Here is a 26,826-nt window from a genome sequence, read left to right on the forward strand (position 1 = left end):
GGGGAATAACCCTGATGCCCCATAAAAGAGGGCGTCGTCTCGCTTGACTTCAAGTGGTGTTGAGACGCTTTCAGGCACTTATCTCTGTGCTTCTTTGGAGGTGGAGAATCCAAAGTGCCACTCTCTGCTCTGCGCTTCTGTTGGTCCCAACAAGCAGTCTTATGACTCGATGCTGAATCAGGCTTTTTAAAGACCAAGGTCGAAATTGTTGGAGCCGGGGATTTAGATTGTATTGTAGGGGCAGTCCCTGGTGTCAATCTCGGCACCGAGGTACATGTCGAAGGAGAGTAGGGTATCAGTTTTCACGGGCTCAGAGCCTTCTCCGATAGAGCCACTTGGACAGGTGAGCAGTCCAATTTTTCAGAGTCTGTATGAAGAATGAGGGACAGACCGAACAAGCTGACGCGGCGTGCCCCTCTCCTAAGCAAAACAAACAGAGGTTGTGGCCGTCCGTAGACAGAAGATTGCTTCTGCAGCCAGTACACTTTTTAAAGGTAGTTTTCCCCCATGGAGAGGTACCGCTGTAAGAGATTCGAGATGCCCAAAATTCCTTTGCAGTTTAGGAAGAGATGGGGATCCCAGAATCCTCACATTCACAAAAATTGTGGGTTCTTTTCAATGGTCTTGGCTGTCAAGACTCTCAAGATCCAAGAAAACACGAGGAGAATGAAGGGGTAAAAATTAATCAAAAGGCTTTATTGCTCACCAGATTCAGGTAAATTTCAGCACACAACATACAGCAATAATACTTCTCTCTCCCCCAAAAGCAATCAGGCAGTTTTAGCTAACAGCTTTGAGAGACTGTCAAAGCCTCTCCCTTCTTGAGGTTTTTCAATTCCCCTGGGTCTCACCAAAAACCCTTGTGTTTCCTCTTTGTGTATTCAACTGGGAAAAGGATATCTAATTTGAACGTAGTGAGGGAGATTGGGACTCACTCAAGGTGGGAGTGTGTGTATTCAACTGGGAAAAGGATATCTAATTTGATCAGAGTGTGGGAGATTTGGGAATTCACCTATATGACCAGCTTTCACCCATGAGTTCATGTCAAGGCCTGAACTTGTGTCAAACACATTGTGTCAAGCACCTATCCAGTATAATATGGCTAACTTATCTAATACAAAAATGACCCTTACTAGATCTTACACCGCTCATGAGGCACCACTCCGGATACACTATAACCTGTCTGCATATCTAAAGATTGTCCAGTCAATGTTGCCAAAGTCCCAAAACCAATAATAATCCACCTAAGCAAACACAACCCGTCTGAAAAGTCAAAGATGAGTCTGCTAAATGTTCCGAGTCAAAATGTCCATAAAACCAACCAAAATACTTTACAATTAGCAGAAGAATAGTCAAACAGTCCGAGGTCAAGTCCAAATATATTGAGGGAACATGAGAAAAAGGAAAACAACTTTCAACAAACTTTCTGAGGAGCTACAGACACCGAAGTTGTGATCGCATTGGTGGTCAGAAAGAAACTGAGGGAAATGGTGCCCAACCACCAAATACTACAGGCGTGTAGCATGTGCACACTACTGCAGCGGGGCAGTTTGACGCCGGCAGGGGTGCCGCTTGAAGAGTGGGCACACACACCCAGTACTTCTGGTCACTTCCGGCCGAGTTGGGGGAAGGGGTGGCAGGGAGGTACATTGCCGCCCTGAAAGTTTTTACCGGCAATGAGCGCCAGTGGGGGGAAAGCGGTGGGAGGGGTAAGTGCACCCTCCCCCACCCTTAAAGTGGCACCCCCGCCAGCGTCAAACTTCGAAACCAGCCCCGTGTTCAAACCTGTTCGGAGGCCCATAAAAGGGCCTCCAAACAGGTTCGGGCACATCCCTAGTGCACACAGCAGAGGAGGGGCACATCGAGGAGCTGAAGAATCTATCCTGAAGTGGTCTGCGCAGGCACAGAACCCACTTTTGTGGCTGTCAATGGATCACTATCCAGATCTGTTTGTACTCACCTCCATATAGTGCCAGGAGGTGGGGGTGGGCTGTACAAATTTGTTGCCTAGTCAATATACTAGGCAAAAAATAAACCCATGTGCTTGTATCTTACCCCTGTCACTTATGCATGCATACACGCACAGACTTTGATGTTTGGAAATATTATGTAAAGAAACCTTAGAACAGGCCCAGATTGACTTTCTGAACTGCATAGAATGAACACCTATATGCTTCATGAATTGATAGAGCAACGGATAAAATTTTACTGGCTAAAGAATTGTCCTAAGGGAGTCTAAATATGATACCGCCATGAACTGAAAACCTATCCCTCTCCCCCTTGGTAGGGGATAGGAATTCATCTGAATTCCTATCACTCTAACTTTCAAGTATGGAAAACTATCTTCTTGTGATAGATTAAAGAAACGTTTCTATGAAAATACTTATAATTTCCCAAACTCTCCCAAAATAAGATGAAGAGAAGACAATATATTCAGTACAGTATAAGAAGCAGATGCAAAGTGAAATGGCTATTATCAACATGAAAGGGTATACTTACTGGCAAAGGCACAGACATGACCATATTTCCTCCATAAACAGCAGGTACATAAAGAATGCTTGTCCCAGTGTGAGGATCTATCCTTTGAACAGGACTAGGAGATTTCCCAAGGTTGGGATGAGGTCCGGGAGGGGGAGGGGGAGGGGGTGGTGGCGGTGGTGGAGTATATGGTCTTATAGGATTTCCAATTAAAACAGAAGGATTGGGCTGAACTGAAAAAGAAAGAAAAGGTAACTCAATATGGATGTGAAGGTTAAGAAATTTCAGCTTTTTCTTAAATGTAAATTATTTTCCTAATATCCAATCCAATAGAAAACACTGTAGTATTTTCTGTATGGCACAGAAATCACACTGCATTATAGTTTTAATGTTCTCATGTGCATGATTATACAGGCCCATCTCCACTATTAAGCGTCAAATGTTAATCCCTGCTTAGTTTGGAGATAATAGTTTGAGCTATATTAACAATCACCAGATTTAAACCAGATCTTATTTCAATTTCTTTGAAGACAGTCAACAAACAAACAAACAAACAAACAGGCAGACACTCTGAGGGCCTGTTTGGGTATTATTCCTGATCCCTGGGACTATCTTCAGCGAAAGACCAAGAGAAGATCTTGGGCTTGCATGCTCCCTTCCACCCACCATGGAAAGAAGTGTACAATCAACCAGGAATTATACCGTTGAACATGGAACCTTCCCCAACACTCTGACATAAAACTTTTTAAAAGAGGGCTTAATTTCCAGAATCAGAGTTGATAACTATGGGATCTGTCATCTGGCCATTTACTTAGCTCTGCAGTTAGGGCATTGGTGGGAGGGAGCATGGAAGTGGCTTTTTCTCCAGAGTGAACAATCCAAACAGGCTCATAGATCCTTAATCTGAATTGCCTCCTTTTTACCTGAGACAATACTGATCTTCAATATTATTTCTACTGAGAAAGTAAGTATGACCCGAAATCAAATATTAGAACGGTTCCCATCAACAATATGTTGCTAGGCTCTTACCAATTCCATCTGTTTGAAAATGGTCATTCTGATTATGATGGCTTTTCACCTTGAAAAAAACAAAACAAAAATGATTACGACACAAGTCATTCTACCTCTGTGTTTCATATAAAATATGTTTAAAGATCACGTGGAATGTTTGCAGAGAACCAAGATACCAATATTACATGGTACAAATTCACACAGCATATGCAGAGGCTCACAGAAATTATAGAAGCTTGGCAAATCATATTAAAATAAATAAAACAGATCAAACTTGCAAATTATCAATTGATAGTTTCTAAAGATTGTTAAACTAGACAGTTTAGCCATAATGAGTGTACCTTTAGTTAAGAAAAATGTAAAGTCAATATATGAAATGGAATCTATGAAATGTTCTGGAGCAGAAATCTCCTGGAGAATTCTAACCTCATAAAAAAAAACATTTAGCATCATCCATATACATGCATACAGTGACAACGTCAATACTGACTTGGCATTCTCTTAAAACTGATTTTATTTTATTTTATTATCTGGCTAAAATAGAGTGCTATTTTCTCAAAAGACAAAGTTCTCTATTTTATTTCCTGGTTTAGGTTTATAAGCCTCCTATGCCAAGGAGTCAAGGCAGCGTAGGGATAACTGTATTATATTTTATTTACAGCATTTATGTGCTGAAAATGTACTTCAAAGAGAATTCAATGTACAATTCAACTTGCATATGATAAAGGCCAGGATCCAAATCAAACTATGGGTGAATGGAAAGAACTTCTACTTGAAGAGCCTGTAGCTGCTTCCCACTGCCTCCTTAACCTACCTCATGGGGTAGTGACCTTGTACACTGCCCTGGTGATAAAAGTATGAGATGAAAATGTGATTAAATAAATAAATGCATACATATTTATTTATTTATTCATTTATTTATATTCTGTTCTATTCTATTCTATTCCTATACGACCCTTCCAAAAATGGCTCGGGGCGGTTTACACAGAGTAGATAGATAGATAGATAGATAGATGAGAGAGAGAAAGAAAGAAAGAAAGAAAGAAAGAAAGAAAGAAAGAAAGAAAGAAAGAAAGAAAGAAAGAAAGAAAGAAAAAGATGGATGGATCCTTGTCCCCAAAGGGCTCACAATCTAAAAAGAAACATGAGAATGACACCAGCAACAGTCACCACCAGCAACAGTCACTGGAGTTACTGTGCTGGGGGTGGATAGGGCCAGTTACTCTCCCCCTGCTAAATAAATAGAATCACCATGTCAAAAGGTGCCTCTTTGCCCGGTAAGCAGGGGCAGTAAGCAGGGCAGTAAATACATCATTTTAGAAACCGAGTGGAAAATCTTGTATGATCATTTTAATATGGCTCATCTCAGAGACAGCAGAGAACAAAGCTAGCCTAACCCCTTTGATAAAACATGAGAGAGTAATTGTACATATCTAATTGAACACTGTGTTGTCATATGTTCTCTCTATTATATAAGCTGATTGTGTTAAGTCAGACATATCAAAAGTTATTAGTGTTCTGAGCTTTTATAAACTTCAGCTGCATAAGTCTGGATGGCATGCCAGCCAATGGACACATAGTATCTTAGGCTAGGCTGCCATTGCCACAGGAAGCTCAAACATAAGAAATTAGAGACCTTAAATGTAACTAACCTCAAATTAGAGGTGTATCTAGGGAAAATAGCGCCTAGGACAAGCACTGAAATTGCGCCCAGTCCAAACATCTGACAATTATCTGTCAGATAACTTTACCATAATATCAACTCAAAAATACAAGTCAAGCTCGTTAATCTTTTAATTAACAAATTATGGCACTACATGAAACCGGGAAGACCTGAGTTCAAATCCTCATTCAACCATGAAACTCACTGGGTGATTCTGGGCCAGTCATGTATCTCTCAGCCTAACCTACCTCACAGGGTTGTTGTGAGGAGAAAAATAACCTTGTTATGTTCCTCTGAGCTCCGTGGAGGAAGAGTGGGATATAAATGTGAAAAATAAAAATAATAAATAAATAATAATTAGCATGAATATGCAAACCCACATCAAGGATTCTCAGATTCGTCTTGGGCCATCAACCACCTTGGAATGGATTCACACCATCATGCTAATGTCAGTAACCCACATGAAAACTAAATTAGAAAAATTGGGTAGACCAGGCTCTAGTCACAAGAATTGATCTAAACCCTTATGCCTGTTTATCCAGTTGTATTTGTTAATTACAGAGCATGGATGTCTTCTGTAAGCAGGGTACTTTGAAAGTTTGTTTGTGTGTGGGAAGTGGACTGTATAAATATTTATGGTGCAAGAGTAATCTGTTGCATTTTAAAATCAGATTAACCCTGTTGGTCCAGTAGAACAAAGTCAGTCAGAAAAATAGTACGCAGCCAGCCAGTTAGCCAGCCTGTCACATACCAAATGAGGTATGTGAGTTTTCGAGTGACACAGAACTCTTTCTCAGATTGAATGGTCAACAAATTTAAAAGGAAACAAGGTATTTCTCAGTGTGGGCACGATAAACAGAAATGTCTATACTGTTACTTTTTGGAATAAATGTTCTCCCCCATGGAGCCTGAAGAAGAACTCTGTGTAACTCAAAAGCTCATATGCTGTATTTTGAACACTTTGCTCCTAAAATAAGAGGTGGGACTGAGCAAGATTTCAATGGTTGAGATGGGGTTTTAGTGCCCCTCCACATGGTTAGAAGTAAATTCAACTGTACAAAGTTTATTACATTTATGCAGATATATTTGATTTATTTATACAGACAATTCTGCATTTTTGGTACAGAATCTGTGCTACCCTAGTGCAAAATGTATTTATATTTAGCACATAGTGTACACAGTATGGCAGGAGTGAGCTAACTTCAGTTTTGTGTTGTTTTGTTTGTTTTAAACAAGAATCCCTACCCTGTGGTCCACTAACATGCTTTAAACAAAGCAAGAGCGCACACATACTCAGCATCCTTTAACAGTTAAGATATACAGTCAACCCCTTGTGCTTCCCCATCACCCCCAGCGAGCACGCCATTTATTTCAGGCAGACTTTGCTGCCTAAAAGCGTCTATTCCCCTTTCTCTCCCTCCAGAGAGGGAGAGAAAGGAAGAATAGATGCTTTCAGGCAGCAAGCACTGCCTGAAATGATTCCGAAGCGCTTGCTCAGGCTCTTTGGAGCTCGAGGCCATGCCCCTTTGCATGTGATATCAAGGGGGCATGGCCTCAAGCTCCGGAGCTCGAGGCCATGCCCCCTGTGCATGTGATGTCAAAGGGGGCATGGCCTCGAGCTCCAAAGAGCCTGAGCAAGCTCTTCGGTGTCATTTCAGGCAATGTTTGCTACCTGAAAGCATCTATTCTTCTTTTCTCTCCCTCTCTGGAGGGAGAAAAAGGGGAATAGATGTTTTCAGGCAGCAAACGTTGCCTGAAATAAACGTCTAGTGCTCTCTGGGAGTGGGGGCGGCAGGGCACCTCTCCAACCGCAGTTGGGGCGGGGCATGGCAGGCACTTTGCGCCCCCCTGTAATGGCGTCCAGGGCATGTACCCTGCCTGCCCCACCCTCGTTACACCCCTGCCTCAAATCCATGCAACTATCACCAAATCAGTGACGGTGGCTGCTGCTCTAAGACAATAGTTTAGAAGATAAAATAGCAGCGGGTTTTTAAAAAAAACTTTCTACCTTCAAGGCACTTTCGCACATTCACATGTCTCCCATGGAACTCCTACACATTGTAGAGAATGCGAGATGTATTCTAAGGCCAAGAATCAGCTCACATGGCATAATGACTCTAATGGGCCTAACTGCTGCCTTTCAGTAGGAATTAACTGGTCAGGCACACAAGATTTCTTCAGGGAAAAGTCCCTATACCATTCATGCCCCAGGATGCCTTTCATTTTGTCCAGGCTCCTTCATCCCAATGTTCAATTAGAAAGACTGACAATGTTATTGTCGTGGCAAACTTATTAGTCTCCCTGCCCCCATTCCATACTTCATGCCACGCAACTGCTAGGTTTATCATCACAGCAGCAGTAATGAGGATGGTGGTGGGAGTTAGGATGACAAAGGTTTTCCTGACACTTCTCTCTCATGCTGCCATGCATCACATTTTAAAACTCACGAAACTGGATTAAGAAGAATGACAGACTGGCTGTCAGTTTTACTAGGATTTACATAAAGATAACTGTTCTCTACATTTATAAACAAATGACAATTTAAAAGATTAGAAAGTTCCATGATTATTTAACCTGGTACTGTGACTTCTTCACACATTTATGGTTTACATAACAACATTATGCTGCATCTATTTTATCTTTAAAAGAGAGTTGCCTATGTAAGCCCTACAGCACCTAACATTTTTGCCAGGTTCATAACAGTTGCTTTAAAATAGCCTCATTTTCAAATGTAAACAGCAAGCCTTTGAACAAATGGATCTGAAAGGTTGTCTTGTTTCATTGTTTTATCCGAATCTAACACCACACCACCTGGTGATTTTTTTTAATTTTTTTTTTACACAATGCAGTTTTGCTTTTTAAAATAGCCTTGCAGAGTTCTGTGCCTGTGGTCACTCAAAGAATCCTGAATCAAATAAACTTATTTTAAAAGTGAATAAAGGTAGTATTTTTATGCCCAACCAATCAAATATAGTTTAGTTTGATTTATTCTGGCTTATTGACCACAGCTACTGAGAAGGTTGTCTTTGGATAAAATTCTTTTTAAATTCACAGTGGAACAATTTCATTGTGATCATCCTTACAGTATACTTTCAAAGGGTCAGCATTTGGCCTAGACATTTTTCTAATGGTGCAGGTGGTAGAAAATAATCTACATCATGGCTATTTGGTATCTGAGGTTGGAGAGATTATAAGCATTTTTGTCTAAAACTTAAGTTTACATAGCATGCATTTTCAAAACGGGAAAGTACATGTCAACACAATTTTAAAAGAGAAGAGTATGCTACAGATGTATTTATACTTTGGGCGTTCATGAAACTAACACAAAAAGTAAAATAAATAAACCTTAGAACTAGACCTTATTCTGAACCTTTTGGTAGAGGCACTTTGACAGGCCTTTTGGCTAGGACAAGACTGGAGATCTGGCAGCAGGCTTAACTCCATCATCACACTGTCACAGCTCGACATAATATAAAGTAAGTAGCAGTACCTCAGTTCATGCAGAAGGCCAATTATTTGACATAACTCTGTCACACAATGTTGTGACACTGTGGAAATATACAAATGGTAGGACTATATAACAGTCTGACTCTATATGGAATGGGGTCTATAAATGCTACCCAATCAAATCTATTACATCTCAGACTTGGAACACATTTCTGCCTATGGTTACTGAACATACAAACCTATGAAGCTGCATCAAACAGATTCAGACCACTGGCCCATTTAGGTCAACAAAGACTCATCAACAGGTCAACAAAGTAGGCATCAATAGCACCTATGAGTCTGTCCCTGCAGCTCTGTCAGTCCCTTTGCACATGCATCTGCACAACGGAGCCAAATGGGAGTGTTCTCCTAGAACACTCTCCTGTGCTCCCAAAGCCCTGTGTCATAGTGGAAATATGTTGCTGAGGGAAGTGGCATGTTTCCACTGAGGCAAAGTGCTCTGGGAGAATTGCCTGCTGGCTCCATTGTGAAAAAACATGCCTGTAAGGGAGCTGACACTCCATGCACAGAACTGCTATTTACACGTACACTTTACTGAGATGTCAGTCAGTGACTTTATCCAGCTTTTACAAAAGTTTGCTCCACAGCCTTATCTAGAGATGCCACAGATTATATCTGTTTCTTCAAAAATCAAAATAGTCCACTATCTATTATTATTATTTATTCAATTTCTATACCGCCCTTCCAAAATGGCTCAGGGTAGTTTACAGATAAAACAAAAACAGTTAAAATCAATCAACAATTAAAACAAAGATTTTAAAATACCATAAAACAACAGTTAAACAATAAAAACAGTTTTAAAACCCTGAAAAACCGCGTACATTAAAACCCTTTACAACAATTTCAAAAACCCTGGAAGGCCAGGCCAAACAGATAGGTCCTAAGGGCTCTCCTAAAAGCCAATAAAGAGTTCAAATTACGGATTTCTGCAGGGAGCACATTCCACAGTCCGGGAGCAGCTACAGAGAAGGCCCGCCCCTGAGACGCCACCAGACATACTGGTGGTAACTGGAGACAGACCTCCTCAGATGACCTTAACGTGCTGTGGGGATCATACAGAAGAAGGCGCTCTCTAAGGTAACCTGGACCTAAGCCATTCAGGACTTTAAAGGTAATAACCAGCACTTTGTATTTTGCCCGGAAACATATCAGTAGACAGTGTAGCTGTTTCAAAACAGGCATAATATGGTCTCTCCGAGTTGCCCCGGAGACCAGTCTGGCTGCCACATTTTGAACTAAATGAAGTTTCCAGACTATGTACAAAGGCAGCCCCACATAGAGTGCATCGCAGTAGTCAACCCTGGAGGTTACCAGCTGGTGCATCACTGTTTTGAGGTCATCCTCTTCAAGCAATGGACGCAGCTGTTGAATCAGCCGGAGCTGATAGAAAGCACTCCTGGCCATGGCCTCCATCTGAGATACCAGGGTGAGGCCTGGGTCCAGTAGTACTCCCAAGCTGCGTACTTGCTCCTTCCAGGGGAGTGTAACTCCCATCCAGCACAGGAAGATCTAACTCATCCCTCAGATTCTGAGCCCCTGCAATGAGCACCTCCGTCTTGCCTGGATTCAGTTTCAATTTGTTATCCCTCATCCAGCCCATTACTGCCTGTAGGCAGGCATTTAGGGAATGAACACCATTTCCTGTTGATGCAGATGAAAAAGAGAAGTAGATTTGGGTGTCATCAGCATACTGATAACACCCAGCACCAAATCTCCTGATGACCTCACCCAGCGGTTTCATGTAGATGTTAAAAAGCATTCGTGACAGAATGGAGCCCTGAGGGATTCCATATAAAAGCTCCTGTTTTGAGGAGCAACTGTCACCAAGCTCCACCATCTGGAATCTACCCGAGAGATTGGAGCAGAACCACTGCAAAGCAGTGCCTCCTATCCCCAACTCCCCAGGTGACCCAGAAGGATACCATGGTCGATGGTATCAAACGCCACTGAGTGATCCAAGAGAACCATCAGAGTCACACTCCCTCTGTTGATTCCCCAGTAAAGGTCATCCATCAGGCCGACCAAGGCTGTCTCAACCCCATAGCCAGCTCTAAAGCCAGTTTGAAATGGGTCTAGATAATCAGTTTCCTCCAAAACCGCCTGGAGCTTTTTGGCCACCACCCTCTCGATCACCTTGCCCAACCAAGGGAGATGGGCCTATAACTATCCATTGCTGAGGGATCCAGCAAAGGCTTCTTAAGAAGAAGTCTAACTATTGCCTCCTTCAAACATGGAGGCCCCCTACCCTCCCTCAGCGATGCATTTATGATATTATCTAGGCCACCTCCAACAATCTCCCTGCTAGATCGAAGCAGCCAAGTCGGGCAAGGGTCCAGAGAACAAGTGGTAGGCAGCACCGCCCCAAGCAGCTTGTCCACATCCTCAGGAGTCACAGATTGAAACTGATCCAACCTAACACTGCAAGAGGGATCACTGAACACCTACTTCATAGACCCTGCAGAAATAATGGAGTCCAAGTTGGCCCGAATACAGGAGATTTTGTCCTCAAAGATCCCACTAAAAGCGTAACAGCAGAGCACCTCTGGGAACTGATTTAAAGCAGAAGGAGCAGAAATTATTCTCCTCACGGCCCGGGATAGCTCTGCCGAACGTGAACCCGCAGACGCAATGTGTGCTGACCAAAATCTCATTTTTGCCGCATGCATCGCTACTGCGTAAGCCTTCAAATGGGTCCCATGCTGCATCCTGTCAGATTCGAGCCAAGTTCTCATCTACTTGTGTTCCAGTCACCTACCCAACCGCTTCAGCCCTTGCAGCTCCTCGGTATACCAGGGGGCCATTTCTGAAGCAGGTCTGGAGGGACGCTTAGGAGAAATCATGTCTACTGCCCTGATAAGTTCCTTATTCCAGGCTCCCATCAGAGCATCGACAGAATCACTGGCTGTACCAACTTCAAAACCCTCCAAGGCCTTTTGGAAACCTAATAAGTCTAGCAGCCTTTTTGGGCGGACCATCCTAATAGGTCCATCACCCCTGCAGGGGTGGGTTGTGGCCGTGATACCAACCTTAACCAGGTAGTGGTCCTTCCATTACAATGGGGAAACCACCAAATCCCCCACGCACAGAACACCCCCCAATCCGAACAGAAGACCAAAACGAGTGTGTGGCCGGCAACATGAGTTGGTTCAGAAACTAATTGGGATAGGCCCATAGTTGTCATGGCTGCTATGAACTCCTGAGCCGCACCAGACAAACCAGCCGCAAAGTGGATATTGAAATCCCCCAGCACCAGAAGCCTGAGAGACCCCAGCACCAGAAGCTTGAGAGACTCCAACACCAACTCCATGACCAGCTCCGTCAGCTCAGTTAGGAAGTCAGTTGGGCAGCAGGGTGAACAGCACACCAACAGAATCCCCAATCTATCCCTAGTTTCCAGCCTCAAAAATACACACTCAGTATAAATCAACTGTCTCTCAGGGGCCCTGGTAAGGGAGATGAAATTCTTATGGACCACAGGCACTCCACAGTCAAGCCCTCTAACTTGCTCCTCCTCCTAGTCTCCATATTAACAGTACTACTTTTGCAAATATCTAGAGGGCTAGTTAACTGATTGTCTTACACTGTGCAAAGGATATCCTACAGTTCAACAATCTCAAGTCCTATGAACAAAAATTCTGATCTACTTGGTTTTCTGTGGTAGCATTTGTTACTGTCAGACTATGATCTCACCACAAGCTCTTACAACTGGATATGGCTGAGGAACACAGCAGAATCCATGGGCCACTTGAACAGAGAGGATTCAGAGCACTGTCCTTGAGCTGCAGTAGAGGACTTTAGTTTCTTTAACTTCCAGATTTGAAACTCCTCGTAGTCGTAAGGAGGAGAGGGTGAGTGTCCATACATGGGATCCCAAAATCTTCCCAGTCTGTGGATATAGCCTGTGTCAAGGGCGCCCGAAGAGCTCCAGTAATCCGATTTTGTTCAATAAGGAGGAAAAGTTGGTTATGAAAGACTGAGAGGTTCCTTCCCATTGAGGTGGAAGATGGGAAGGAGAGCTATCAGGGTAGTCTTGGCTGGAAAAGCTATCCTGATGTTGGACTCATCCTTGATATCAAGTCTGTGCAGCGCAAATCCCTTGAAAGTGGATCCAGACACAGTCAAAGGAGACTCTGGGATGGAGTCAAAGTCTGGCCTTGGAGAGAAGGCTTTTGGCACTGTTGATGTCAACAGAAAACTAGTACTGAAGGCCAGCAACGCCACAGATGAAGAAGGTCGAAGGGCCTGGTTGACAATGGACAGTGGCGGCAGCAGATTTGGATGTGGAGAAGGATGGATTGCAGAAACCAGTGTTGAAGTTGGAGCAGCAACAGACATAGATGTCAGAGTCGGCAGAAAACCTGATGTTGATGATGATGCAGATGAAGATCACTCAACAACTTCAGGAGAAGACAATGACGAATGGGAACAGATGACTTGGACAGCTGAAAGCATGGGCGGTACCGATGAGGGTAACTGACGCAGCGACACAGAAGATCTCACCGATGAGAAGCAACGCTCGACAGTTATCAGTGTTGAAGCAGAAGGTGAAGTAAGAGCCAAAAGCACATAGATGATGGAGGAACTGGTTTGGTCAATGTCAAAACTGCTGAGGGCAGTGTCAACATTGATGCTGAAGACGCTGATGATGTTTTAAGGCATTTCAGGATTGGCAAGGTGTCCATCCCCTTTCTCTTGTTATGGTGCTTATGGTGAGACTCTTTTGGGAGATCCCTTGGCTTCTTGAAAGCACTGGAGAAAGACTTGGACAGAGTCTCAGTAACTGAACTCAGCTTCAAAAGTGTCGACGTTGATAATGTCGACAACATTGGAGTTGGCGGGTGCGAGGCGGTTTCGTACAGCACAGCCCTCAAATGGAACTCCCAACTTCTCTGGGTCTGTTTAAAGAACGAAAGGCAAATTTTACAGGACCGAACAATGTGGTCCTCCCCTAGGCCAAGAGGCATAAGTCATGCCGGCTGGATGAGGGGAGAGTGCCGCAGCACGAGGAACACCTCTTAATGTTTTTTCTCGAATCCATCAGACCAGTGGCAAACAAATCCAAACGTAGGGCAAAAGCGAAGTCAGAGAAACAGTCCAGGGGTCCAAAGAGCCAAATAACCAAGTATACCACCGTTGTTTTGTTTGCAGGAACCATGTCGAAGGAGTGAATCCCTGAGGAACTGCACACTGTGGCAGACAGAAAGGAACTGAGCGAAACAGCATTCTGGCGCCAAAGATACCGAGCATGCTCCATGCATGAAGGGTGCGGCTTCAGTGCTTAAAGGAGCCGATGAATCCTTCTGCGGGAGCTACTGCACAGGTGCAGAACCCATGCTAGGAATGATATTGGGCCACCACAAATACCTTATAGTTCAACCATCTCAAGTCCCATTAACACATATTCTGATCTACTTGGTTTTCTGTGGTAGCATTTGTTACTGTCACACTACAATCTCACCTCAAAGTTCTTATAACTGGATAATGAATATCAAAAGAAGAGCCATGAAATTTCAGTGTCAAATAAGATGTTATAAGGGAAACAGAGTTTCTAGCCCCATAATTCCACTTGCCAATCTTCTCACGTACATCCCCAACCCACACTCCCCATTTTATAAGCAGACATAGGACTGGCCCTAAACCTTTGCCAAGATAGGATCTAAGGCTCAAACTAGATATTAACTGAAATGCAGGAACACTGGCAATTTGAAAGCTTATAATTTAGCATATACTTATGTACTTTGTTTTTATGTCACTGAGAAAAGAAAGAAAACAGGTTTGTGAGAAGATTCTCGTTTTCAGGGGAAATTTTCCTAACTATGCCCTTTAGCATAATTCTTCTTTGTCTTAGAAAACCAAAAAATTTAGTAGGTTACAATGCACGTCAAAAATATTATGAGAGTTTAACCGCTAATTAAAAACCAATATGACAAACTTTCTGACTTCAAACTGCATAGCATACTGAAACCTTTGCAGAAATGTGAAGTGTATTAATGCGAATCTTGAAAATGAACAGTAATTTTTCGACATGTGGTTTTCTAAAAGCTGAACATCTCAATGCATCAAGAGTTTTTAAATGATTCATTGTGATGCAGAAAGTAATGGATCTTGATAACATAAAATAATACTTCCAATTATAAGGAAACCTTTTTGGAAAAGTTGCCAAGAAAATGGCTCTCCCTTTCTGTGCTGTCAAATAAAAACTGAAAAGTTTAAACTGAAAACAGTGTTAATTTGAAAACTTGATATAGATGTTAACTTGAAATAAAAACATAACACTTGAAAAAGCCTTTTTATAAAATTGGTTCCCCCACACCACGCGCCGCCGCCGCCGCCGCGGGTCTTAACACAACCCATTTTAATTCTGTCTGCAAACATAGCCAATTAAAGCAATACTTCTTATTTATTAATGTCCCTTGACAACAAATGTGGAACTTAATATTATTCTTCATAAACACAAGTAAGGGGGATTGTATGCTCTTCACCATTCCTGCCACGATCAATTCTCTTAGGAGCATTTTCGTGTTACATCCTTGTAGATAAATATGTTTGGCTTCCTGTAGTACTAGAGCAATAATAAGTAAATGGTAAATACATTCTCCACTGTAACAGATATTTAGGCTGTAGGATACTATTATGATCATATCCTCCTGCAAAATCTAATGTACTGAATATATCACTTCTTGCAAGGTATTGAATGTCACTTCTTGCATAAACTATACATGAGTTGGGTCATCTAGCAGCTTGTACCCAAGTCACTGTATACCTTATAAGTATCTACTTTCTGTCCAGAACAACACTGGACTCAAAACCTACATTGTCATTCTACCCAATCATATTATGATCTCTTTGGCCCAATATTGTCCCTATTGTGTTTACCACAAAGAAACAGTCAACCACCACTATGACCGCCCTTTCATGCTAATTCTCCAGGCATTCCTGTCAAGCCTTGCTAGCTTCTAATAACTTTCTCAGAGGTGAAACGTTACCTTTGGTGGCGATTGCTGTGATTTGTTGGTATTTGATGAATGCTGCTGTCGCAGAGCCCGTGGGATAAACTCTGGAGCCAGCGGATTCAATACATAGGTTTTCTTCAATTCCAGAGCTTCCAACTGAGCCTTGATTTGATCAAATGTGATACCATGAAGACTCTCATTATCATGACACAAGGCAATAAACCTTTCCCAAAATTTCCTACAGAAACCAATATAAAAAACAACACAAAGTTGTTTTGTTTGCCACATACAAATTCAACAAATTAAACCTTGAATTCAGCACTCTTGAATTTGAGTTCAGTTGTATTTAAGAACAGTCCCATCCCTGGATACAAATAAAGTCCAGACACCAGCAGTGTCTGCAGGTTTTTGTAATAAGGCATCTTGTTATCAATCTACATTTAGGTTTCTACAGTTACATTTGGGTTAATACAACTAAACCCACACTGAATAACAGTACAGAAATTCTAATTATTTTATTTATTTATTTTATTTAACATATTTATATACCACCCCAAACCCACATCTCTGGGTGATGTACAATAAAAACAATACAAATTAAACAAAATTAAAAATGATTAAAACATTAAAATTATTTAAAACCCAACAGATCTGTTAGCAGATTTGTTGCACGAGGAGTGACATTTTGACTACTTGAGTACCAAAATGGATGAATGCATTATAGCAAGGGTTCTTAACCTGAGGTCTGTGAGGTAGGTCCAAACGGTTCCTGGAAATTTAAATATGTAATTAAAGGTAGTCTTCCCAAAATATCATCTATAGTCAAATACACTACATCCTTTATTTTCTTGACTTTTAATTATACCTTCACTGTTGACACTGGCTGACATCCTGTGTTTGCATTAATGAACAAAGTTGAACACGTGCAAGAAGGTTATAAAGCTGCACAAAGTTGTGGTGCTCCATGATGTTGTGCATCCATTAGTGGAAGGCCCTCTTTGGGACAAAGTTGTGCAACAAGTGCTGTGGAACAATCTTGAGCAATCATGTTGTGAACAGTTGTTGCTCAACAGTGCTGTGCAACAAGTGTTGTGCAGCTTGTCAACATCTTCCACAAACACAAAGGCTAGACTTGGACAGACATCCTGTTTTTGTGCAATATCCTTGTGCTACATGCTTATGCTAATACAACAGCATTAAACTAACGGACACTAGTTTGGAATGCAAGCTTCCAATGTAGCACAACTTGCCTGCACAACAGCCTTGTGCTAGAGCAATGTCCTTCCACAAGTGCACTGCATGTCAAGATGTTGGCCAATGCTGACATGAGACAACATAATGTAACAGGTTCTACTGATCCCAGCCTTTCCCAGCAATGTTTATAAAAAGGGCCCAGAACCTTTCCCAGCAATGTTTATAAAAAGGGCCCAGAGCAGGCATAACTATAATAGGGCAAGGGGAGACAGTTGTCTGGGGGCCCAATGCCTTGGGCGGGGGTGGGGGAGACAGAGGCAAGTCACATGACTGACTCCCCCAGCCGCGCACCCACCCGGGCTTCCTTCAGTTGTATTCATCTTCCAAAACTGATGTGAGTGTTAAGACCAGGAGCTACCAGAACAGCATGTCTTTCTCTAGTACTGTTAAATGACTTGCATCATGAGCCCCTGGTGGCGCAGTGGTAAAACTGCCGCCCTGTAACCAGAAGGTTACAAGTTCGATCCTGACCAGGGGCTCAAGGTTGACTCAGCCTTCCATCCTTCCGAGGTCGGTAAAATGAGTACCCAGAATGTTGGGGGGCAATATGCTAAATCATTGTAAACCACTTAGAGAGCTCCGGCTATAGAGTGGTATATAAATGTAAGTGCTAGTGCTATTGCTATCATCCACAATTGTAAAAATAATTGTAAAAATAATTTAGGATGATGTTCTGTTGTGGCACATAGGTATTTATACACACACACACACACACACACACTTTTTGTTACCACTATTCAGCCTCGTTTAAGATTTCTTTACTTCATGAGCTGAGCTTCATTGGGGGGGGCGCATTTTAAAATCTTGTCTCTGGGCCCACTCCAACCTTGCTAGGCCCCTGGCCCAGAGCTACCTCTCAAGAATGTGCTGCTTTGCTGCCAGTGCTCTCCTGCTCCAGTTCTGAGATCCCTCTGAATTCTCCCAGACCTTCAGCAGTTTCTTCTTCAGTCTTCTTCCCTCTCTCCAGGTCTTTCCCACCATTCTTTTTTCCAGTCTAGCTCCTTCCCTTCCCAGAATTTTTATGCAAGGATTTTTTTTTTTTTTGCAAATCCCTTGCTACACTGAACTTAATTTGCTTCCTAGGATAGAATCAAGTTCCTGAAAATATCTATCCCTGATTACTTATTTTTTATTACAAAATTTCTGGAGCCTTATGAAAAAAATATATAGGGTGGGGGTCCATTGGTAATACTTGATCTCGGGGAGGGGGTCACTAAGTACAAAAAGGTTAAGCCCTGCAATACATGAAAAGCCTGGTCCAACTTAGCTTACTTCTTGAAGAGTGAGACGATTATCCATTATTTCTAAGTGCTGGAGAGGACCTGAATGGTCAAAATGAGTCAATCAAACGTAAATTTCAGTCTACAATTTCAATGCCTTAAGGCAGGACTACTACTGAACTTTGTCCCTGTTGCTGTTTTTAGACTACAATTCCCATCCCCAGCCACAGTGGCCAATAGTCAGGGATTATGAGAGTTGTAGGTCAACATCGGCAAGAGGGCTGAAGCTGAGTAGCCCTATGAATGTATATCATCAAAATGCTTAGTGATATATTCACTTCAAAATTGGTATATCATTAGTAATGTAGCTTATCCCTCTTGATCACCCTGAAGTAGGATTTTTGAGTGCCCATATTAATAACTCTACAAAGCTCAAAGGCCCAAAAAGGCTCAAAGGGCTCTTCAAGTGTTTGATATAAACACTAGAAAATCCTACTTCAGCCATTACTCTCCCTTCCTGCTATCCCCTTTAGCTGCCATCCTCCTTTCCCCGAGTGGGGGGGAAACTTATCTGGGATAAGTGCAGAGGAAACAACAGAAGACTCCCATCAACACAACAGTCAAGTCCCATGATCTCTGGTGGGGAAAGATACTCTGTGTGTCAGTTGTGCCAAGGAGTGGCACAACTTTGGAGCAAGGAGCAGTAGGAAAACTCTATCTGCTACCACTTTTGCCTTCCTCAAAGTAAGACTTTTCTGAGAGCATAAATGGAGGGGAAACTGGAAGGGAGAGCAGGGAGCAGCAGGTGTGGGGTACGAGCCCCAATTCAAGGTTGGATAAGAATTCAATTGCTAACTGAAAGCTTAATTTTTGGTTTTGATTGTTTAGGGCACTGTGTTGGCTTCATTGTGAGTGTTATACATATATGCTGGTACTCATATTTGCACATTTTCTGTGATAATATGGTTTGAATAAACATATGATTGTAGTATAAAAACATGTTAGGGTTTTTTGTAACCTTTTAATTGCCTCTGAAATATGTCAGACATATGAGTAGTTGTCTATTATGGGCAACAAGGAACAAACCTGAAGAGGTTTTCTCAATTCATAGTACTATTCAAACCCCAAATAAAAATGAACCCTGGCTAGTGTCAACCATGGTTAGCAAAAGTGCTGAGGTATCTATTTATTATTAAATTTTTATACTGCCTTTCAATAAAACAATCTCAAAGCAGTTTACAAAACATTTAAAACAATATAAAACTATAAGACAGTTACACAATAAAGTTTCACACATAAATATTTGCTCTGTAGAATGTTCCATTTTCAGTGCTGACCAGAAATTAATTGATTATGAAAGTAGCACTGAATGCTACTAAAATAATACATCAAAATTCAAACATTGGGAAAATTTACTGACAAGTGTTCCTATTAGTGTATTAATGCAGTCACCAGACTTCATGCTATAACTTGTGTGAGGTCCATGTGTTTTTGCTTTAAAAGGCCCCAAGCAGGCTCTTCACACATGGCAAACTTATACTAGGGTGTAAGAACAATGAATACAATCCTGCCACCTCTGCTTTGCTCCTGATTTTAAAAGAAGCATGTGCCAAACAGCCTTGTTTAGTCTGATTGTAACATTAAACAAAAAACTTCTAATGAATGCCCTGGGCATACTTCACAAAGCCCTCTGTAGCCATTGAAACCAATTCCTGACTCACTTTGACAGGTATTAGAATATTTATAACATTCAAATACTCTGTACTTTCACAAGTCTGTTTTATCTAACAAAATGCCATTTCCTTCATATTTTTGTAATCCTGTGAAGCGCGCGCACGATGTGCGTGTGCGCAAAAGGCTCCGTGCAGCCTTTTGCACTCAAGTGGGAGAAGGGGCGGCAGGGAGGTATCCTGCCGCCCAATTACTACATAGAATACGCGCGCTGGAGGGGGGGAAGCGGCGGGAGGGGTAAGTAAACCCTCTCCTGCCCTTAAAGGAACCCCCCACACAGTGCCGGACCGCAACTCTGCGGTTCCGTGCACACCCCTAAACAGCAAGTAACACCGAATTATATGCAGCTAGGGAACCCCAAGGCTTAGAGTTATACAATTTGCCCAATTTTGAAGCAACAGTCATCTGAAGCCCCAGAATACTGGGGAAGGTGTTGCTGAGCAGGGAAAAGAAGTATTTAAAAAGACAACAGAGTAGCTTGATTTTGGGGAAAGATACTGAGCGTTTTCCTGAATCTCTGGGTGCAAAATGAGGTGAAGCCAGCAGAGCGATACACTGAGCTTGTTGAATGGTTGGACCTCATGCAGATGTTAAAGGTACACATGATGGAAGAACAAATGAGCAGCCACTACAACCTAAAGGTAGGGCTGCCATTGACAAATCAGTACTGTTCAGTCAGAGCAGGAGGATGAGTCCCTAAAGGTAAAAAGTGCCGTCAAGTCGATTTCGATTCCTGGTGCCACACTACCCCCCCACCCCGCCAAATTACTCCCAAAGTACTACTTTTAAGGAAAGACTGTAAAACCTTTCATTATTATTATTATTGTTATTATTAATTTGATTTGTATACCACCCTTCCAAAATGGCTCAGGGTGGTTTATAAGAAAAAAAGGAAATTATAAGAAAAAAATGACGTTAAAAATTACTCTATATAGATGAGAAAGTATTCTGTACTAGCCAGATATTCTGTAAGAGGAAAGAGGGTGGAGGGGGGAAAGTGGGGGCTGTTAACCCGGCAATATACTTAAGCTGCCGCAACCATCTCCTTAGGTGTAGACAGTTTATGTGCAGTGATTGTCCTGCTACCTTTCCCCAGTGACTTACCAAGAGGCAAGAGAGCCGGCCACTTATGCAGCCGCTCTAAATGAAAAATAACTAAAATGAATAACTAAAATCAATTACTCATCAAGTTTTAGGGGGAAAGGGAATCAACTGGAAGATGCACAAGTGCTCAACTATTTGTAACTTGTTTAACTGCAAAAGTAAGGAAAGGTCCAGAGGAAAGTAGAAAGCAACAGTACAAAAGTTAATTAGATAATTCTTAAAGGGACAACAGAAACCAGATTAAAGTATAAGCAAAAGAGCACACGTGCTTGTATAGGGACAATGGAAGAATAGTAACAGTACTTAATAACAATTATAATTGAGCATTCTAAAGGACTAGGCAAACTAATAGATTTGTGAAGAAAGAGCAGGGGAGTTAACAAATTAAGGGGCAGTGAATCAATGAAGGAAGGAAGCAATAGAACTGAAATTAATCATATTTACCAAAAAAATATTTAGTGGGGCAGGGGGCGGCAATGGAACCTATTGAAGTGTAAGAAAGAGAGCACAAGAGTGACTTAATTAAAAAATAATGAACTTCCAAACCGTATGGGCAATAGCCCAGAACTAAAGTGGCAGCCTCCTTGGAGCCAAGGAGAAGTGGAGTCACCAAAGCAATAAAAAAGGAATAGCCTTCACGGCTGGATCACCGCCACAGCCGTCCCTTCACAGCTGAAAATAGCTGCCTGCTCAGTCCAAGCAACTAAGAGTGAGTGCTATGGAGCCAGCTTCTTAAAATGCTGTTCCTGAAATCGGATTGGCTGGTCCGCATCATGTGGGAGTGGCCTCCGTGCTTGCCTCAAGGGCCTGGGAGCACAACCCCGACCCCTGCAGTCACATGAAAGCATCGGGGAGCAGCAGAATCTGCTTCTGGTAAAATGTGTTTGAAATGTAAGCACATTCCCATATCATTACAAGAAACATGCTGGCTTATCTCTGAATTCTCTGCTCTTGTATTTTTCCAATAACATATCAGTGGCTACAGTTTATCCATTTAACTTCAGTCAATGCAAGAAAGAGATGCTTTCTAGAGCATCTGGCGATTAGTTTAAACACCTATCCCAACCAAACCTTGTGCTAATTTTAAAATATAAAGATAAAAAGGAAAAGGGGAAAAAAGATGCAACAAAAAATATATAATTAAATATCCCCAAACCTGCTCCTGGCAATTAAGCTGTCATGAGACCAATAAAAATGTCTTTGGTTCCCCTGCCTTCACATAGGAAAACCCTGTACTCCAAATTCCCTGCTCTCTTTTGCACAGAGATGTAGCAGACTAATCTTAATCCTATTCCTTTTTTTCCTTTATAGGCCATTAATGATTCCAGTCTAGTCATTGGGATACCAATTTGATTATGGTGTTACAACTATACTTCAAGAGGCATTTTATTTTCCACATAACTACCACATTCAAGAAATCTCCATATCCCACATTCTCATTTTTTAAAAAAAAGAGGCGAAGGAACCCAAATGACATCAAAGTAACTCAAGTTCTTTGGTTCTATCTTTGGGCAGAAGTCATCCAGTGATTACAAATTTACTTTGGTCAGTCATACTGAGCTACCACTTCTATTTTCAAATACTAATTAATCAATGCACAGTAAAAGGAGAATAAACATCCTCCAGATATATGAACATGTTAAATTCAAATACAGAATAACCAACTGGATTTCCATCTGATAGCACGTATTGATTGTACCTGCATCTTCCAATGGAACATAACGCAATAGGGTCTCCCACCACAGCTACTAAGGACTGTGCTCTCGTGATGGCTGTGTTGAGAAGCTTGTAATTGGACAAAAAACCATAATCCAAATCTTCCGTTGAATCTTCCAATAAATGCTCCTTCCGTTTGATTGGTGTTTGCTTGTGTTTGCACGTGTGCCGTGTTCGCACTGTGCTAAGAAAGAGCACTCGAAACTGCTTTCCTAAAGAAGGAAGAGAGGAACGTTTGAGGTAATTTTAGCCATTGTTTGCTAGTAATGCAACCAAATGACTTCGTAGTTGCAATTGAAACAATTTGCTAGTTACTGCTTACTTTAAAAGCTTTGTATCAAAATAATATCAGATCCTGATTTAAACATTCAGAATTTTGAAAATGCATTAGAAGTAGTAAGACCAATTTGCTGCCTTAAGTTTGTTGTCCACTTTTAGCATTAATCATACTTAAACTGTTTTTTAGAAATAAAGAAATAAGTTTTCCTATTTATTTGACACACACACACTCTTGCGCTCTCTCCCTATGCATGCATGTATATAAGCATGTTACATATGTAATATAAAGCTGATTGGGCCTCATTCACTGACTGACTGACTGACAAAGACATTAAAATCCCAGACCAAACCACAAAAGAGAGCCAGTGTGGTGTAGTGGTTAGAGTGCTGGACTAGGACCAGGAATACCTGAGTTCAAATTAAACTAAACTAAACTATATAAATACTAAACTATACCACAAAGTAAAAATACAAAGTGTACACTGCTTTGTATTAAACACCTGTTTGGGGTTGCATCTCAAACAAATCACTAGATAAAGTAATGAAAACTTCTGATACTTCTTTGAGGTCATTTCAAATTCTCAGCTAGGTTCACAGATCCTTAGATAAATACGTGTTACTTACCCTGAACATTTAGCACTCTTTCAACACTGACATCAGACAATCTTTTTTTCCGAAGCTCTGCCCGAATTCGGAACACTTGATCAGCATATGGTGTTACAACACCTATGCTGCCGTCATCTAATTTCCCCCAGGCAACTGGCCACTTTCTCCTCAGTTCTTCAACACGTTCCACTACTTCAAACACCTTGAAAGAAAAAAGGGTGGGGGGAGGAAACATACCAAGGATATGTAAGCACTGGCTTTATTTTAGGCTGGTATCATTCCCTTGGACAAAAGGTAATACTTCAAAACAGAATTTAATGGAAGCATTAATTATACAAGCTTTAACTTTAAAATACCTATTAAACTATAGTATTCTCCCCCCATGATCTTAGTACCAGTTGGTCAACATAGTGATTGATGCCATCACTGTATCCATAATAGCCTGATAAGCTATTAGAAAGACCCATAAAATCAGTAAGAAACCTAAGCTACTTAAAGTGCACATGAAATTCCCTTTATCTTGCTGAATTAGCTAATGGCAGTGCAAACTTATGGGAGGTTTCAGATTTTTCATTACAGATTTATTTCCCTCCTGCAACTCTTTGAGATCTGAAATAGCACATACTGCATATTCTTGTGTCACAGAACACAGCAGCTGCACTCTCTATAGGTCAATACAACAATATTTATTTTTAAAGGCATATATTGTGACTATACCCATCTGAAAGCTGCCTTCCACAGATTTTCTCACGTGCCACTGTACAAGATGAGTTCTAATCCTCTCAGGTCAGCATGAGGCAGACTGTATAAAACTGATTGCAGACTGCCTCCAGGAACACCTCATCCCCTCCTGTAACTCCAGGTGAGCTCTTCCAAAACAGCACATATCCTGTGTTGACCATCAATAAATGTACTTGGGGAAAAACTAAGATGAATATCATTAAGAAGTAAGGACCGGAGACATTGCAGAGAGACTCTCCTTTCTTTCATAGGATCCGGGGGGGGGAACATCATTTTGAGTTCCAAATGGCACAATGCTGAGAGACACTATGTTTAGCTGGCACTCCATGAGATTATGAGCCATTTGGAGACAGGGAGCCTATCTATCTATCTATCTATCTATCTAAACTGCTTTGGGAACTTTTGTTGAAAAGTGCTATATAAATATTCGCCATATTTATATTCCATGATGTCAGGACAACCTAACACCCCTCACTTTATGGGCCACCTAGTCTATTCCCCCCGCTTGCCACTGTTGCAAATGAGTGGGCTGGAGTGGCATCTGAGGGCATCTGAAGAGGATAACTCACAGATGAATACTCAGTTGGCCATTTTGCAGACTGTCTCAGGTGCCACTCCACAAGATGGGTCATAGCAAAGCTGTGCAGCCATAAGAGGGTGGGACAAATTGCACTAAAGAAATAACTCACTAAATCAAGATTCCTTGATAGCTTCCCAAATACTGTAAATCAATTCCGTTTAGAACAGTCTGTGCCCAAAAGAAGCCTCAGTGGAGGCAAGGTTCTCTATTATATAATGACTAACAAAAAAAATAATGCCCAAGTTGCTGCCCTTTACAGCAAAGCAAAGTAGCTGCTGCTCCTCCCCACTTCCCCCATTTTTGTTCAATGGATGGAACTTCCACTGAGAGAAAAGCCCCAAGGAGTTTACACATCGTGACAGAGATGCTGTCAAAATCTCTATTTATCCTGTAATAGTTGACAAATAATGCCAGGTCTATCCTAAAGGAACTGTTCTAGAGCTGAATAGATTAACTGCTCTCCTATCATCCAGTGTGTGTACAGTACCACGCTTTCTTCAGTGGATGTATAGGTTAGCACAGAATGATGGCGAGATTAGTTCTGATTCCAGGAAGAAACCTGTGGACCATGGGAGGCAATAAACAGTATTTGCCCTTAAAAAGCATGATTGCAAGGAGATTCCATGTTTGACAAAATGATAAAACACTCTCCCATACAGGTAACCACCTCTACAAAGTGTTGGGTATCAGATCTTTTGCAGCCAACTTGAAGGGGAAAAAAGCAGAATGAAGCAAATCTTCACTTTCTTTCAGTGCAACTTACTTTCCTCTCACATTGCTGTAAAACTCTCAATTTTGCATTGTAAATCCTATTGGCAGGATGCCAAAAGAGCTGAAATTATCTTGCTGGAGTAAACTAAAAACTCATATGTACTCAATTGCCATATAATCAACTGAAGCATGCAAAAATTAGGACAGATTACTAGCCCCTGTACTAAAAGTTGTAGGAGTGCCTCCAACTTGGCTTCATTTTGTATTTTGAGGAGTCTACAAAGTCAGTGAGATGCTATGAAATACTGTATGTTCTCCTTCTGGCTGTATCTGGTTAAACACCTTTCTGAATTGGCAGAGCGCAAAAATGCCAAGGACCACTCCAATAAGAAATTGGCTGCCAGAGCCAATGGGGAACAATGCCTCCTGTATAATTTATCTATGTTTCTGTTTTGCTTAGTGACAGAGAAGTCTATTATCAGAGTTCTGACATTTCAGATGTTCGTGCTGAGAGACTTGTTGGGTGCCAAGTTACTGGGATGGCCCTCACACCCTCAGACTGTCATCAAAACTATTTTGTTTCATTATGGCATTGGTATTCCCTTTCAGGCAAGACACTGTCCTCCAACCAAGTTAAAAGGGTTACAAGGTGATGTAGTTTGCAGATAGTTTCTGCTATAATGAAAGGATGGTGGTGTGCTATGAACATGAGATTTCAAATCACGAACCCTTAAAGACTGGAGATTTTCTTGATCCTGACTGATCCTTCTAGTTTTGACTGTTGATCGGGAACATCAAGCTATACACAGAGAAATCTTGTGCAACATTTAGTACAGGATAACAGATACAGACTTAAATGCTGGAATTAGACTAGTTGAAGAGGACTCTTCTTTTAGTTGATCAAGAAGCCATGCCTAATGAATCAGTCTACTGTTATGGATTTGTTGTGTATGGTTCTCTTATATTAAAATGGCCTGGATGAGACAAGAATAATTACACATTCCCTGCTCCTAAACTAGAGCAAGAACTGAAATCCATATTTTGTTAGTGTTCTGGGTGAAGTAGAGAGCAAGGCCAAATACACACACACCCACACACCCATGGAATCACTCGTTTCTGTCACAGCCACTGTGAAAATTAGAATCTCCACATAAAAGGATCTGACTCACATACTTGTTTAAGCTTTGCTGTCCAGAATAAGCCCCGGACCTACCTCCTTCTTTAAGAGAACTATGGAATCTACTCCCATCACTCTCTGGGTTAGTGGTACTG

The 26,826-nt window shown here is 41.6% G+C and overlaps 1 protein-coding gene across 5 annotated transcripts in view; it reads right to left on the reverse strand.

Annotated features, from left to right (window-relative positions):
• The window catches only part of HELZ (helicase with zinc finger), a 236,890-nt gene that overhangs the window by 49,511 nt on the left and 160,553 nt on the right, over positions 1 to 26,826 (reverse strand). For all 5 annotated transcript variants that reach the window (XM_053295358.1, XM_053295360.1, XM_053295359.1 and 2 more), the window contains exons 20-24: positions 23,541 to 23,724; positions 22,621 to 22,849; positions 15,646 to 15,850; positions 3,508 to 3,556; positions 2,500 to 2,711 (exon numbers count right to left, since the gene is read on the reverse strand). In XM_053295358.1, coding sequence (XP_053151333.1) covers positions 2,500 to 2,711; positions 3,508 to 3,556; positions 15,646 to 15,850; positions 22,621 to 22,849; positions 23,541 to 23,724 — 879 coding nt within the window. The remainder of the gene's footprint in view (positions 1 to 2,499; positions 2,712 to 3,507; positions 3,557 to 15,645; positions 15,851 to 22,620; positions 22,850 to 23,540; positions 23,725 to 26,826) is intronic.

This window comes from Hemicordylus capensis, chromosome 2 (genome assembly GCF_027244095.1).
Source record: "Hemicordylus capensis ecotype Gifberg chromosome 2, rHemCap1.1.pri, whole genome shotgun sequence".
NCBI classification, from domain to species: Eukaryota; Metazoa; Chordata; class Lepidosauria; order Squamata; family Cordylidae; genus Hemicordylus; species Hemicordylus capensis.